Source organism: Bombyx mandarina, chromosome 08 (assembly GCF_030267445.1).
Source record: "Bombyx mandarina strain Sakado chromosome 08, ASM3026744v2".
NCBI classification, from domain to species: domain Eukaryota; kingdom Metazoa; phylum Arthropoda; class Insecta; order Lepidoptera; family Bombycidae; genus Bombyx; species Bombyx mandarina.
Window position 1 is genome coordinate 167024 of NC_143215.1, and position 14536 is coordinate 181559.

Below are 14536 nucleotides of genomic sequence, written 5' to 3' on the forward strand. Positions count from 1 at the left end.
TGACGGAATCGATTAGACATTAAAGTTACACGCTAAACAAGAACATAGTTATTTACATAGTAACACAAGATTTAACGAACAACATCAATCAAAGTACGCAATGGCATGCAGGGCCGGATTTAAACTTAATGCCGCTCCTGAGCCCCGGAAAAAAATCCGCCCCAATACTGGAACTTTACTTAAACTTATAGTTTATATATTTTATTTTTCATAATTAAAATAGTTCACGTTCCTTAGAGATTGACTGGAGGCCGCAAGCTAACTCCCTCCTCGCACGCAGGTCAGCGTGGACATGAGGCGATAAAGTTTTACGATAACTTCTCTCTCATTGTCTGTCTTACTTCTGTACTCGCAATAAAAGCTATGTAACTTGTATGAGTACTTTATTCGCTCGAAGAGTGCTTTGGGCTGATTTGTCGGAATTATATATTTGCTTATGATTATATTATTATTTATCTTCGACTATATATTTCAAGACTTATACAGCTCTATATTCAATTATATTATGTTAAGAGTAATTTATTCAAGGGGCGGTTCCTTTATCGAAGGAAATTTAGCTCCATCACCGACATTCGTTTTCATTTATTGCATAAACTGGTGAGGTCGCCAGCCCGTGCTCACGGAAGATCAGGAGACAACATGACAGACATGGGCTACAAGTCTCTATTGATAATTACTTCTCATACATTCAAATAATTTGTAGTTTCTGGCATAAAAACGAATGGTGATTTCTCTCAAACAATATTGGAATGTGAAGGATTTTATAAATAAGACCGCTCCAAGAAATACACTAATTGAACGATATTTAATTACAAAACCGTCTCATAATGAGAATACTTGTATTACTAGGTATCTCATAATGTCTAATTATGAAGAAATCTTTGCCGTCGACGTGAGAGTTAACAAATTATCAAAATAATATTGAACATTTAGATTCAAGGTGCACACCACATTACAATTTGTACAATAATTTATTTATAATATAATTTGATTTGACACAATCAATCCATTACAATTTCAAATTTAGATTGACGAAGTTCTGATCGTCGTTAATGCTCTTTGAATTTGTTTGAAATTAATATAAAACTTTACCTTTTATGAACAAATCCTACGCCTTCGTTTGTTGTAAATAAATATGATTTATGAAATTTGGTGACTTTTGAATGGGCCCGCACAAATGTACCAGAACCCATTGAGTCAATCTTGCGATTTGTCAATCAATGATCTTCAGCAGGAAAAATGTATTTTGACAAAAACCTCTAGATTTCAATCGTTCGTTAGTAAATTTTGGGTGGAAACTAAATCGTGTTCGTGCCATATGTATTTATGTATGTAATATATAATACGTACGTGCTCAATGCAAACATCCCCGTGGCGGCTCGTGCTAGTACCGAGCGTTGTTCACACGAGAACACTCAGAGGGTCTCTCTCACGTTTCATTTCATTTTACTGTGCATTATAGAAGATATGCACAGTAGAAGAGTTTCATTTCCAAAACCTCCGGTCATCGTCCTCGTCGAACCCCTCGCTTGCGACGAAGGGCTCGACGAGTAAATTAACCCTCAGACACAGCCCATTGAGTTTCTCGCCGGATCTTCTCAGTGGGTCGCGTTTCCGATCCGGTGGTAGATTCTGCGAAGCACGGCTCTTGCTAGGGTTCGTGTTAGCAACGTCGTCAGGTTTGAGCCCCATGAGCTCACCTACTAGTTAAGGTTAGGCTGATATAGCCTCTCAAGGCTCTAAGCTTAGGTAGGAAAAAAAAAGCAAAACCTACACATAATGAATATGTTGTTTAAAACCACTTCCAACCTGTCACCTTTATTAGCAACAACAATACAAATGAAATTAAAAACACAACAAAGCCTTAGTAGGGAAGGTGAGGCGGCAGTAGATTTGCATCGTCTGTGAAGTCGTGAGGCAACATCCGACATTTGTGGTCGCGAGTGGGGCGAGCGCGCACCCGCACCCCGCCCCCGCACCGCGCCCCCGCGTGCACCCGCACCGCGCCCTCCAGGGGGGACCCGCACCATCTGTGGTCAATGTATGAATCATTATATTCATAGATGGGTGGACGAGCTCACAGCCCATCTGGTGTAAAGTGGTTACCGGAGCTCATAGACATCTACAACGTAAATGCCGCCACCCACCTTGAGATAGGAGTTCTAAGGTCTCAGTATAATTACAACTGCTGCTTCACTCTTTAAGCCGAAATGCATTACTGGAGCTCATGGATGCTACATTACGGTCAACACTCAATAATGAACACTTTACGAAGTGATCAAGAGATTAAACAGTAAAAGTAGTTTTGACATAATAGTTCTAAAATACGCTTAAACTTTTATAAGTGTCAGTCTGCTACGAATTAATTTGAGAAGAATTACATGAAGTTGAGTGTTCATTACTTTGAACTTTTAATGCAGAACAACAATAAATATTTCGGGATTATCACCAATTAAATATAATTAAAACAAGCATATATTTTTAATAATTTAGCGCAGACGCCGCGCCGGAGTCAACCAGAGCTGACCCGCGACTATGGGCTCCAGTAACCACTTAACACCAGGTGGGCTGTGAGCGCGTCCATCAACAAAGCAAAAAAAAAAATCGGTAACCAATTATCGGAAAAGATGAATCATAAAAATCATTACCTCAAAAGGTAATTGGGTGTGTTTCTTCGAATGAAATGTGGCTTTTCAATAATAAATTAATTAGTAGCACTAGAAATGGTTCTAGCGACAGGCCCGGATTGCTCGAATGAGTTAATTGGTGACGCAAATTAAACATTTAAATATGCTATCGATGAATCTCTGTCAGTGCAGTGGTAATTTTTCAATGCTCTTCTTGAAGGAGTCAGGTAAACGTGAGACAATAAACTCTTCGGAGGTATTTCAGGTGTTGAATATTTTCCCTGCCAAGAGGTTGTTCAAACGTTTGAAAAACTAGAAGTCTGTCAGCATAAGGTCTGGTGAGTACAGTGGATGATGCAAAACTTGTCAAGCCAAGGTCCTGTAGCCTAGAGACCGTCTGTTGTGTCGTATGAAGTCGAGTGTTGTCGTGCAGGAGCAGCGGGGACGAGCGATTAACCAAGGCTGATCGGATATTCGCGAGCCTCTCCATCATTGTGCCCAGTTCCTCACAGTGCACATCCGCAGTCATTCTGGTGCTATTTGGTTAAAAACTGTGATGAATTATGACTTTGTAATGTGACCACGACTTTTTTGGAGGTAATGTTTCGTTTCGGGCATTGCCAAGGTGCTGAACCAGGGTCTAACCAACATGATGACCATTTACGATTATCAAAAAGAATTCATTTTTCATTTCAAGTGACAATTCGGTTCGAAATCCCTTCGTTTCTGTGTCTTTTAAGTAACGTAAGGCATACTTTAACGCATTCATGTCACTTAGCCACATTTTTTTTTACATTGTCAACTTAACGCAAATTAACCAATATTGATGCCAAGTTTGAAAGCTGCTGCTGACTCAGCTGTTGATTGAGTATCATCAGCTTCCCCTACCGCCTTTAATTCGTTGTTGTTGACTTTAGTTTTCGGACGAGCACGGGGTTTATTTCTTAGATCGAAATTTCGATGTTGGAAGCATTCAAACCAACCAATAGCGAGTCGTGCGTTCGTTTGCAGTTTATATTCCGTACACGTCATTAATGTTGTGAGCTGTTTGTGCGGTATTGCTGTCGTGACGGAACTCGTATTCCACAGTTACTCGTATTATTATCGTGCTCATTTTGACGAAAAATAAATAAACGTAGGGCAAACAAAACAATAATCTATAAACAACGGGTGAATTTGAAAATATAACCTATGGCCGGCCATACATCAATTATGTTTCAAGACCGAATTAAATTATCTGATAAAATTTTAACGCTCACGTATTCGAAAATGTGTCGGAATTGATGAATGGAATTAGGCTGTCTGCGATTAATATACTTAAGTCGGCACGTGCTATCTACATATTATTGTGTTGACAAGAGCTCCCAACAAACTGTTATTATTGGCTTTCCTGTGTCGTTTTGTTGTTAGATTGGCACAGCTGTTTTTTTTTTTTTTTTTTTATTGCCTTTGTAGGCAGACGAGCATACGGCCCACCTGATGGTAAGTGGTCACCGTCGCTCATGGACGTCAGCAATGCCAGGGGCAGAGCCAAGCCGCTGCCTACCATAAAGAACTCTCCGCAAGCGTCGTTTGAAGAAGGACATGTCATAGCGCTCGGAAAACACCGTGGAGGGGAGTTCATTCCAAAGCCGGATGGTACGTGGCAAAAAAGATCTTTGGAAACGCACTGTCGATGAACGCAGCGGTTCCAGATAATATGGATGAACTCTGCTCCGATGGCGGGAGGTGCGATGATAAAAAGGAGATGAGGGAATCATCTCGAATAATTCCTCAGAGCATTCCCCATGGACCATGCGGTATAAAACACAGAGAGAACCGAAGTCCCTCCGTAGACCCAGAGGTTCCAAGCGATCCGCGAGAGCAGGACTATCGACCATCCGAACAGCCTGTTTCTGTATGGAGTCAAATGGAAGTAGCTGGTATTTGGGAGCCCCGGCCCAGAGGTGAGAGCAGTACTCCACGCGAGGTCAGACCTGCGCTTTATAAAGCGCAAGTCTCTGTCCAGGCGTGAAATACCGCTTCGCTCTGTTGAGAACTCCCAACATTTTAGAGGCCAATTTGGCTTTACATTCCAAATGACTCCGAAACTGGACATCGCTCGAAATATCGACCCCCAGAATCCCGATATTCGCGGAAAGCTGCAGGAATACTCCTTGAAATTCCGGCGCCATGACAAAAGGGTCCTTCTTCGCAGTGAACGCGCAAACCTGTGTCTTCAATGGGTTGAACTGAACTGAATTCAGTTCACCCCACTTGTAGACCCGCCCCAGAGAGTTCTCCACTTCAGACACAAGTTTTAATCGCCTCTCGTGTACAACGCTTCGAGAGAGACTCTGATAGCCGATATATCGCGAATCCCCCGTGCTGTCATCCGCATAGCAATGCATGCCATCAATAGATAGCATGTCATTGATATGCAGTATGAAAAGCGTGGGGGAGAGCACCGAACCTTGTGGAACACCAGCGTTGATGGTCATGGTATCGGAGCAGCAGCCGTCGACGACAACTGCGATGCTCCGTCCATCCAAAAAGCTAGCGATCCACTTGCAGAGTCCCTCAGGGATCCCGTATGCTGGAAGCTTCGATAGAAGTGCCCTATGCCAGACCCTGTCGAAGGCCTTCGCGATGTCAAGGCTCACAGCGAGAGCCTCGCCCTTGCTTTCCAAGGCTTCAGCCCATTTATGTGTGAGGTATACAAGAAGATCGCCAGCTGAGCGACCATGACGGAAACCGTACTGCCGGTCACTGATCAGCTGTTTTCCATTTTGGTGGGGAGTTTGACTTGCTTCTGTTATTAAAATTAAATACGGCGCTGTTTTTAGTTATATCATGTCTAGTGTCTATTACGAATTTCATAATCAACAAAAACACCGACCTAAGAGTTAGTTTTAAATTTTGCATCCGCAGAGATATTTCGTGTTCGGGGTCTTACGAGAACACTTACGGTGAATCATCTTTATCATGAATGGTACAAAGGGTTCAAAAGCGGTCGAGATTTTCTCAAAAACTCAATCGCATTAGAGTCGCCGAGGACATATTGTCACGACAAGTCGATTCCGACCCAACACTCACGAAATGCAAACGAATAGTTACTAGTGATGAGTTTGATATGCAAACTAGTCAATAAGCTTCGGAGTGGCGCCCTCCAACTGAACCGATACCGAAAAAAACACGCCAAAATCGATCGTAAGTCAAAGTCACGGTGAATGTTTTGTTTGGCTAACAAAGTATCGTTTACTCGATATCTTACCAGATGGTTAGATGCTAAATAAAGAATATTATTTGAACGTGATGCGCGTTTCAGAGAGAAAATTCGACGAAAGGCCAGATTTGTGGAAAGAAAATTCTTGGATTTTGCACCCAGAAATGTGTCTTGGCACAATGCCTTCATTATGAACAAATTTTGATCAAAAGCTCAACAGATACCATCAAGCAACAGACCGTTTTATTTTTCCTGAAGTCAAATTGCCCCTACGTGGCACCCGTTTCCATTCGGTAAAATACATAACAGAGTATTCGCGCCGAGACCTGAATTCATTTCTGGAAAAAGCGCTTAAAAAATGTTTTGAAAATTGGATGATTCGTTAGCGCAAGTGTATGTATTGTAGGAATATAATTATGCAGGAATGTATGTTACATTTTAAAGGTGAGGAAATAAATTTGGATATATTTACAAGTATTGTACATATGTATGTAAAATAATTAACATTTTATGTAATAATGATGTTTTGCCAGTACTTTCTGAACAGATTAGTACGACAGATGCCTGAATGTTGCTAACGACAATTTTAAGAGAAGTTTGCATACCTATACGAGTATACAAGTTCCAAACAACAACATTCTGAGGGTTGCATTCGTCTACCGCGCGCTGGAAGATCTTCCTCCAAACCGTCAAGTGTCAGTAATTTCAATTGGTTTTACCAAACGGTTGAGCGGAAGATGCAGCAGTTTCTAATGGTAGTGAGCGCTATAACCTGGCCGTGTATTGTACGTAAACTCTGCAGCCGGTCCGCGGGGCGACGCACACGGTCCGGGGCCACACCCTGACCTCGTCCCCGCCGAGCCATTCCGTCGTCACGTCAAGTGTTTCTTTACCTGAATTAAAATTGTAAGACATATTATGAGTCTCTGTGCCATAGTACCGCTATCCGATACCTAACAAATGTACCTCGAATGCCATGTTCGATAACAGGTTAAAACAATCACACAATCAACGCAATCAGCAACACAAAATAAACTTAAATGAGCCAAGACAAGCGGTCAATGCCCTCGTGAGGCTTTGCCTTAAATTGAACATTCATTAGACGTGAACTTACTAGAACTAAATGTTTATAATATCTGGATGGGCGAAAGAGCTCACGGTTCACCTGGTGTTAAGTGGTTATAGCAGCCCATAGACAACTACAACGCGAATCCCGGGACCCACCTCGAGACACGGGTTCTGTTCTTCATTGTAGCGTGTAGCGGCCGACCAGCCCACTGAGCCGGAGCGCAGGACTGCTTCGCGACAGAGACAGCTCGAACGATGGTAACTATCCGTGCGGGCTTACAATACGCCTTACAACCAGTACATGTGCGATTTTGTAATTTTATAAACTTCATTTTTATTATACTATATTATTCCTTTGTGGTACCTGCCTGCGGGATGTGAGCGCTAGCTGACAGTGAAGGTACTATATTGCCATAGTGCATAAACTCACGACTTGTGTGTGTGATTGTGAAGTAAGTTTTTCTGGTGTCGCGTTCCGTAACGAACCCAAAGTCTATGGTGTCTGGTTTCATCCGCAGCGCCGGGTATTCAATCTCCAAGATCAGTGGTATGCTCTGAGGATTTTAATCGATGCATTGATTTATTTGTTGGATTTGCTTGGCTTACACGCTTCCGTATCAAATTCTGCATCTCACAACCCACCTGGTGTAAGTGGTTACTGGAGCCCATAGACATCCACAACGTAAATGCGCCACCCACCTTGAGATATAAGTTCTAAGGTCTCAAGTATAGTTACAACGGCTGCCCCGCCCTTCAAGCCGAAACGCATTACTGCTTCACAGTAGAAATAGGCAGGGCGGTGGTACTTACCCGTGCGGACTCACAAAAGGTCCTACCACCAGTAATTAACTACGCAAATTATAATTTTCTGGGTTATACGATATTATCTATATGGCCATTAATGGCTCGTTAGAGATTGTACATATAAATAGAGAGTTAGCAGTAAATATTTAAAACAATACCTCTCGTTCGACATTTATCAAAAAATCTGTGACAAGGTCGTAGTATGTGAAGGTCTGTCTTCAAATATCATATCGTTGTTTCGATTATATAATATATAAATTTGCAGCTACAGAACAGGGGATGAACTGTATGCTAATCAGCCAACCAGCTTTATTCGAGAGGCAACACTTGTGAGACCGTACCGATAGCCTGTAGGTGTCATCTCGGTGGGATGGCCGCCTGAATGATATGCTTTTTATTCTTCTGCACTTGGGAGTTCGACCTCATGTCTTGTGTCTCGGGCGATGGCTTTAACATCTTCACTTCTATGGGCTGCGGTAATCACTTCGCATTAGACGGGCCATGGACTTGTGTCACGTTACGTTTATACAAAGGACCTCTTGTGAGTCCGCACGGGTAGGTACCACCGCCCTGCCTATGTCTGCCGTGAAGTAGTAATGCGTTTCGGTTTGAAGGGTGGGACAGCCGTCGTAACTATACTGAGACCTTAGAACTTATATCTCAAGGTGGGTGGCGCATTTACGCTGTAGATGTCTATAGGCTCCAGTAACCACTTAACACCAGGCGGGCTGTGAGCTCGTCCACCAATCTAAGCAATAAAAAAAAGCAAACACACAAGCAGCTCGTTGACAGCATCACAAAATGTAAGCGGTGTCGAAATAGTCTGCAGCTCCGGGAGAGGAGTTTCATTTAACTGTTCTTCTCGATCTTGCGGTTGCGGGGGCCACACGTCATCCGTTTTGATGTAAACTTCTACACACATCTGCAAACATACGTGTTGTTCGATAGAGCGTCGTCTTAGTGAAGGAAATAAGATACAGAAGCTACATCGTTATGAACGCTTTATTCGAAAGCCATATTTTGTTCTGTACTCGGAGATAGAAGCCATTGAACCGATTCGAATATACGATTACATCACATTTATATGAAAAAAGAGAATACTTCCGAGTTATTCTATTTCTTAGTTTGAGTTACACAAATTTAAAATACCATTTTTATATTTTATTAAGAACACATTTCGTATCACAAAAACCGTAAAGTATTGAAACGCTGTAAAATGTGTGACATCAAATTCAATATTGAATCGCACAAGTTTTTCTAGAATGACTCTTCCACAACTAGGAGGAGCTTTTTTTTTCCCTACCTAAGCTGATGATAAGCCTTGAGAGGCTATATCAGCGGAACCTTAAACAGTAGGTGAGCTCACGGGGCTCAAACCTGAGGACGTTGCTAACACGAACCCTAGCAAGAGCCGTGCTTCGCAGAATCTACCACCGGATCGGAAACGCGACCCACTGAGAAAATCCGGCGAGAAACTCAGTGAGATGTGTCTGAAAGTACCTAAAAACACCGTCTGTGGATCGGGAGGATCCGAGATGACGTGTTTGGGCGACGTCGACTGCTTTCCATTCGGCCCGCGGGATCGGGAATGTAGTTACCGGCGGCCACGATGAGAGGGTTCTCGTGTCGTACCGCTTTATCGAAGTGTAGGAGGAGCACTCTGTCCTGCTCTGTATAACGCATAAAACAGCCCGAAATTTACTAGTTAATTCTATACAAATTTAGTTACCATTAAAACATGTCCAATTCTTTTTAATTATTGATGTTAAAAACCACAATAAAAAATATATTGTATCTGAACGGAAGCGAAGATATTATCTAGCTGTATTTACAAATGGCGGACTGTTGGCATCACGCCCAACATGAAATACAATAAGGAACGGGGTCGTGACCGATAATGTACACATCGAACATAACGATACTTGGGAAGCTCGCATTCGGGAACAAAACAAGTAGGGAACAGTCCACAGTCAAGACCTTCAAATGCTTACACTTTATTTTGTAAGAGTATCGGTGACGATTTAGATCTGGAAGAACCTAACAGGATCTGATCCAATAATGACGCAGGATGCACCTTATCCTTGTAGTTTTGGCTTTGTTTCGTGCTAATATTTCGAGATATTCAGATAACGAGTATTTATATTATATTATTGTGGATTAGACCAATAGTCTCTAATAATAATAATAATAATAATCTTTTGGGTAGATTTTCAGTCTATGGAATGATATTGAATAGGCAAAACTAATACAAAATTTAGGCTGGGAAAAAGATCTTTGTCAAGTTGTTAGCCTCAGTACTGACTAATACTTAGACTTAATTATTACTTAAATAAAACATAAATAATAGGTCTTTTGTTTTTAAATAGTATTTTAAGAAAGTTTCCTTGAATACGTTTAACTAAGTAAATTAATTATCTGTTTTATGATAACGTCTACTACTCAACTTTGTTCAGAAAATTAAAACTGCTTGGGAAGACCTCATTTACAAACTCATTAAGGGGTGAGACTCTCAACTTAATGTTTGTAGATAACAATTTTTTTTTTTTTTATTGCCTTTGTAGGCAGACGGGCATACGGCCCACCTGATGGTGAGTGGTTACCGTCGCCCATGGACTTCAGCAATGCCAGGGGCAGAGCCAAGCCGCTGCCTACCGCTTAATACTCTCCATAAGCCTCGTTTGAAGAAGGACATGTCATAGCGCTCGGGAAACACCGTGGAGGGGAGCTCATTCCATAGCCGGATGGTACGTGGCAAAAAAGATCTCTGGAAACGCACTGTGGATGACCGCAGTGGCTCCAGGTAGTATGGATGAACTCTACTCCGGTGGCGGGCGGTGCGATGGTAAAAACGAGATGCTGGTATCATCTCGAACAATTCCTCAGAGCACTCCCCATGGAACATACGGTACAAAATACAGAGGGAACCGAAGTCCCTCCGCAGACCCAGAGGCTCCAAACGATCCGAGAGAATGGGATTATCGACAATCCGAACGGCCCTCCTCTGTATGGAGTCAAATGGAAGAAGCTGGTATTTGGGAGCCCCGGCCCAGAGATGGGAGCAGTACTCCACGCGAGGCCGGACTTGTGCTTTATAAAGCAAAAGTCTTTGTCCAGGCGTGAAGCACCGCTTCGCTCTGTTGAGGACTCCCAGCATTTTGGACGCCAACTTGGCTTTGCCTTCCAAATGACTCCGAAACTGGACATCGCTCGAAATGTCGACCCCAAGTATCCCGATACTCCCGGAAGCTTGCAGGGATACTCCTTGGAATTGCGGCGCCATGACAAAGGGGTCCTTCTTCGCAGTGAACGCGCAAACTTGTGTCTTTATCGGGTTGAATTGAACCAAGTTCAATTCACCCCATTCGGAGACTCGCCCCAGAGAGTTCTCCACTTCAGACACAAGTTTTGATCGTCTCTCTTGCACCATGCTCCGAGAGAGACTCTGATGGCCGATATATCGCGCATCCCCCGTGCTGTCATCCGCATAGCAATGCATGACATCAATAGACAGCATGTCATTGATATACAGGATGAAAAGCGTGGGGGAGAGCACCGAACCTTGTGGAACGTCAGCGTTAATGGTCATGGTATCAGAGCAGTCACCGTCTACAACGACAGTGATGCTCCGCCCATCCAAATAGCTAGCGATCCACTTGCAGAGACCCTCGGGGATTCCGTAAGATGGTAACTTCGATAGAAGTGCCCTATGCCAGACCCTGTCGAAGGCCTTCGCGATATCAAGGCTCACAGCAAGAGCCTCGCCCTTGCTCTCCAAGGCTTCAGCCCACCTGTGAGTAAGGTATACAAGAAGATCGCCAGCTGAGCGACCGTGACGGAAACCGTACTGTCGGTCACTGATCAGCTGGCGATCCTCCAGATACTTCAGGAGTTGTATATTTATTATTCGCTCCATCACCTTGGAAAGCAAGGAAGTTATCGCGATAGGCCTGTAGCTCGATGGGTCCGACCGGTCACCCTTCTTGGGGATAGGGTGGACGTGGGCGGTCTTCCATGAAGACGGAACCCTGTTAGTGCAATAAGAGAGGCGATACAAACGCGTTAGCGCAGGTGTCAGCTCAGGGGCGCACGTTTTCAAAACCACTGCGGGGATGCCGTCTGGCCCACTCGACTTATGGACGTCCAGGAGTCTGAGCTCCCGCCTGACTGCACACTGTGTGAAGCAAATTTCCGGCAGGGAGCTATCACACCGGGGGATGTTCGGTGGTGTGGCACCCCCGTCGTCCACAGTCGAGTTCGAGGCGAAGAGTTTGACCAGAAGGTCAGCCTTCTCTTTCGCGCTGTGGGCCAGATTGTCATCGGACTTGCGCAGTGGTGGGAGACTAGACCTGCAGAAGTTTCCCTCTGCAGCTTTGGCGAGCGACCAAAAAGCACGGCTCCCGGAGGGATAGCTCTTCAATCGCTCGCCAACTCTAGCGACGTGCTCCGACTTCGCCTTGGCAATTACCTTCTTGTAGGACCTGGAAGCGGCGTTATATTTCCGCCTTTCCCCTGAGATGTTAGGATCCCGACGTCTCCTGGCATTATCCCATGCCACGTATGCGGACCGCTTGAGGTGTGCAGCATCCCTGCTGGCATTGTTATACCAGGGTCTGCTGCGACCCCCAACGGGCACTTCAGAGGAGGGAATAAACAATTCCATCCCCTGGAGCACCACGTCTTTAAGACGGTCCGCACAGACGTCAGGATCAGCAGAGGAAAAGCAGAACCGCCCCCATGGGTAGGATGCGTAAAATTCACGCAATCCATCCCAGTCTGCTGACATATACCGCCAAACTCTTCGATACCCGGTCGTCGTTCGACGATCAGGACGAGAGAGTGGTACGGCAGCACGAATAAGGCAGTGATCAGACGATCCAAGCGGAGCGTCGACCACCACACTGTATCCGGCCGGATCTGTGGTCAGCAGAAGGTCCAACAAAGAAGGCTCGTGCCCCTCGATATCTGGGACACGGGTGGGCTGTGTCACCAGCTGGGAGAAGCCGTAAGCCAAGGCGAAATCGTAGGCAGTCCGACCCGGGAGGTCAGTGGTTCTGGATCCCAACCACTCTTGGTGGTGAGCGTTAAAGTCTCCAAGAACCACCACCTCCGCAGATGGGTACTGCTCAAGCACGCGGTTAGTCCCCTCTTGCACATGCTCAAACAGAGCTGAACCTGCATCACTGCTGTGGGACCTGTACAGGCACGCGTAGATTCGGCTACGGCCCCCGTGATCTACGCGCAGCCACAAGAGGGACAGGTCCCGTTGTTCGAGGCCCCGAAGACGGCGACAACAGACATCAGCCCGGACGAATACGCACACCCCGGCTTTACGCAGGAAGTTGTGCTCCAATACGTAGCCGGGGTATTCAAGGTATGAGGTATCATCCGGAGCAGATATCTGCGTCTCCGTTAAAAAAAGCAGGGCAGGCTGCGCCGTCTCAAGGTGGTGGTGTACGGCGTCAAGGTTGCTATGTAGGCCCCTAACATTGCTGAAATCCACATTAAATGTGGAATGGGGGACCGCCTGTGAAACCCTTTTCTTTTTTTTTGTCGTCTTCATGATGTTTAAGTTTTCGGAGAGTAGGATTAGGAGAGGTAGGATGTTGGAGGTGAGATCGAGGCAACACCTAAATGAAGCGCGGAACATAGTACGTGCTCGACCACGGGTTGCGTGAGAGACTGACGCAGGGCATGGAAGGGCCCCCAGTCCACTCTGCGTGCGATCGCCGGGATCCACTCCGGTCTCCGACTCCGGCACGACGACCGCACGGCAGGATTTTACACCGGTTGGCGGGACAGCTTCCCGGGGCGGAGTTTAGTAGAGACACCCGGGTTCAGGTCCCCTACTGACCGGCGGGCGGCAGCGGGTACCGTTTCACTGGGTCTCCCTATACCCCCGTCAAACAATCACGCCCCGTGAGTTCGCACGCACGTCTGCTCCGCAAGTTCCAGGCGTCACCAAGCCTCAACCCCAACAAGGAAGGGGAAAGGGAAGGGATAGAACTGGCTCTCCAACCCACACGCCGGAACACAGCTAGGCTATTTGGCGGCGGACTCTAGTTGGAGGGTGGTCGCCAGCCAGTCGGACTAGGTCCTACCACCGTTTATGTTTTCGGCTCCCGTTTAGCACCACCCAGGGGTCACTTGTAGGGAATCGCGGGTTAAACCTACGGAAGCGGGAAGCACCAACCCCCAAATACAAAACTTTCTCCTGTTTTATAGAAACTTAAATTTCCTTTCGTATACTTGGAACCCGACAAGAACTCGCTACTTCAATAATAAGATACGTAGATAATTTATAATTATCTCTAGTTAAATTAGGGTAGATAGAAGTATCTGATTTAGATGAAGCAAATGGTGATGTGATGTTAGCCACACTATGTTAATATGAATAAATATAAGTGTTCATCCGCGTCCTCTTAGCTCCTAAACTAGAAAATTGAAACAGATATGACAGTGTCCTGTCCATCAACATGTTATGTTGTCATCGTCATTTTATGTGTCATCAACAGTCGTAGGAGTATCGGTGCTATGCATCGGTTTTTGAAACCTGCAGGCAGGTACCAATTTTTCTAGTGAAATACGTACATAATTTACAAATGTTCACGATTGACTGCCACCGACCAACCGAATAAAATACTTACTAATTGTTATCTTAAATTGTGTTAGGGTGAGCGGTACCTCCGTAAGGGTAGATTTTATTGTTTATATGTGTCGGGTGCAACATAAGTTAAAACAAGGAAATAAGATATACTGTTATTATTTTCATTTAATCTGAATAATATTTGATTAGTGTCCATTAAAAAATGTGAATATGATCGAATGATGCTGT

At 44.8% G+C, this 14536-nt stretch overlaps 1 protein-coding gene across 1 annotated transcript in view; it reads right to left on the bottom strand.

Moving 5' to 3' along the window:
* Positions 1-1802: 1802 nt before the first annotated feature.
* Positions 1803-14536, bottom strand: part of LOC149502393 (uncharacterized) — an 85709-nt gene continuing 72975 nt past the window's right edge. Inside the window, exons 34-37 of the mRNA XM_089729362.1 lie at positions 8480-8626; positions 7331-7454; positions 6605-6725; positions 1803-2030 (exon numbers count right to left, since the gene is read on the bottom strand). Of these exons, the coding sequence (XP_089585488.1) occupies positions 1865-2030; positions 6605-6725; positions 7331-7454; positions 8480-8626 (558 nt within the window). The 3' untranslated portion in view covers positions 1803-1864. The remainder of the gene's footprint in view (positions 2031-6604; positions 6726-7330; positions 7455-8479; positions 8627-14536) is intronic.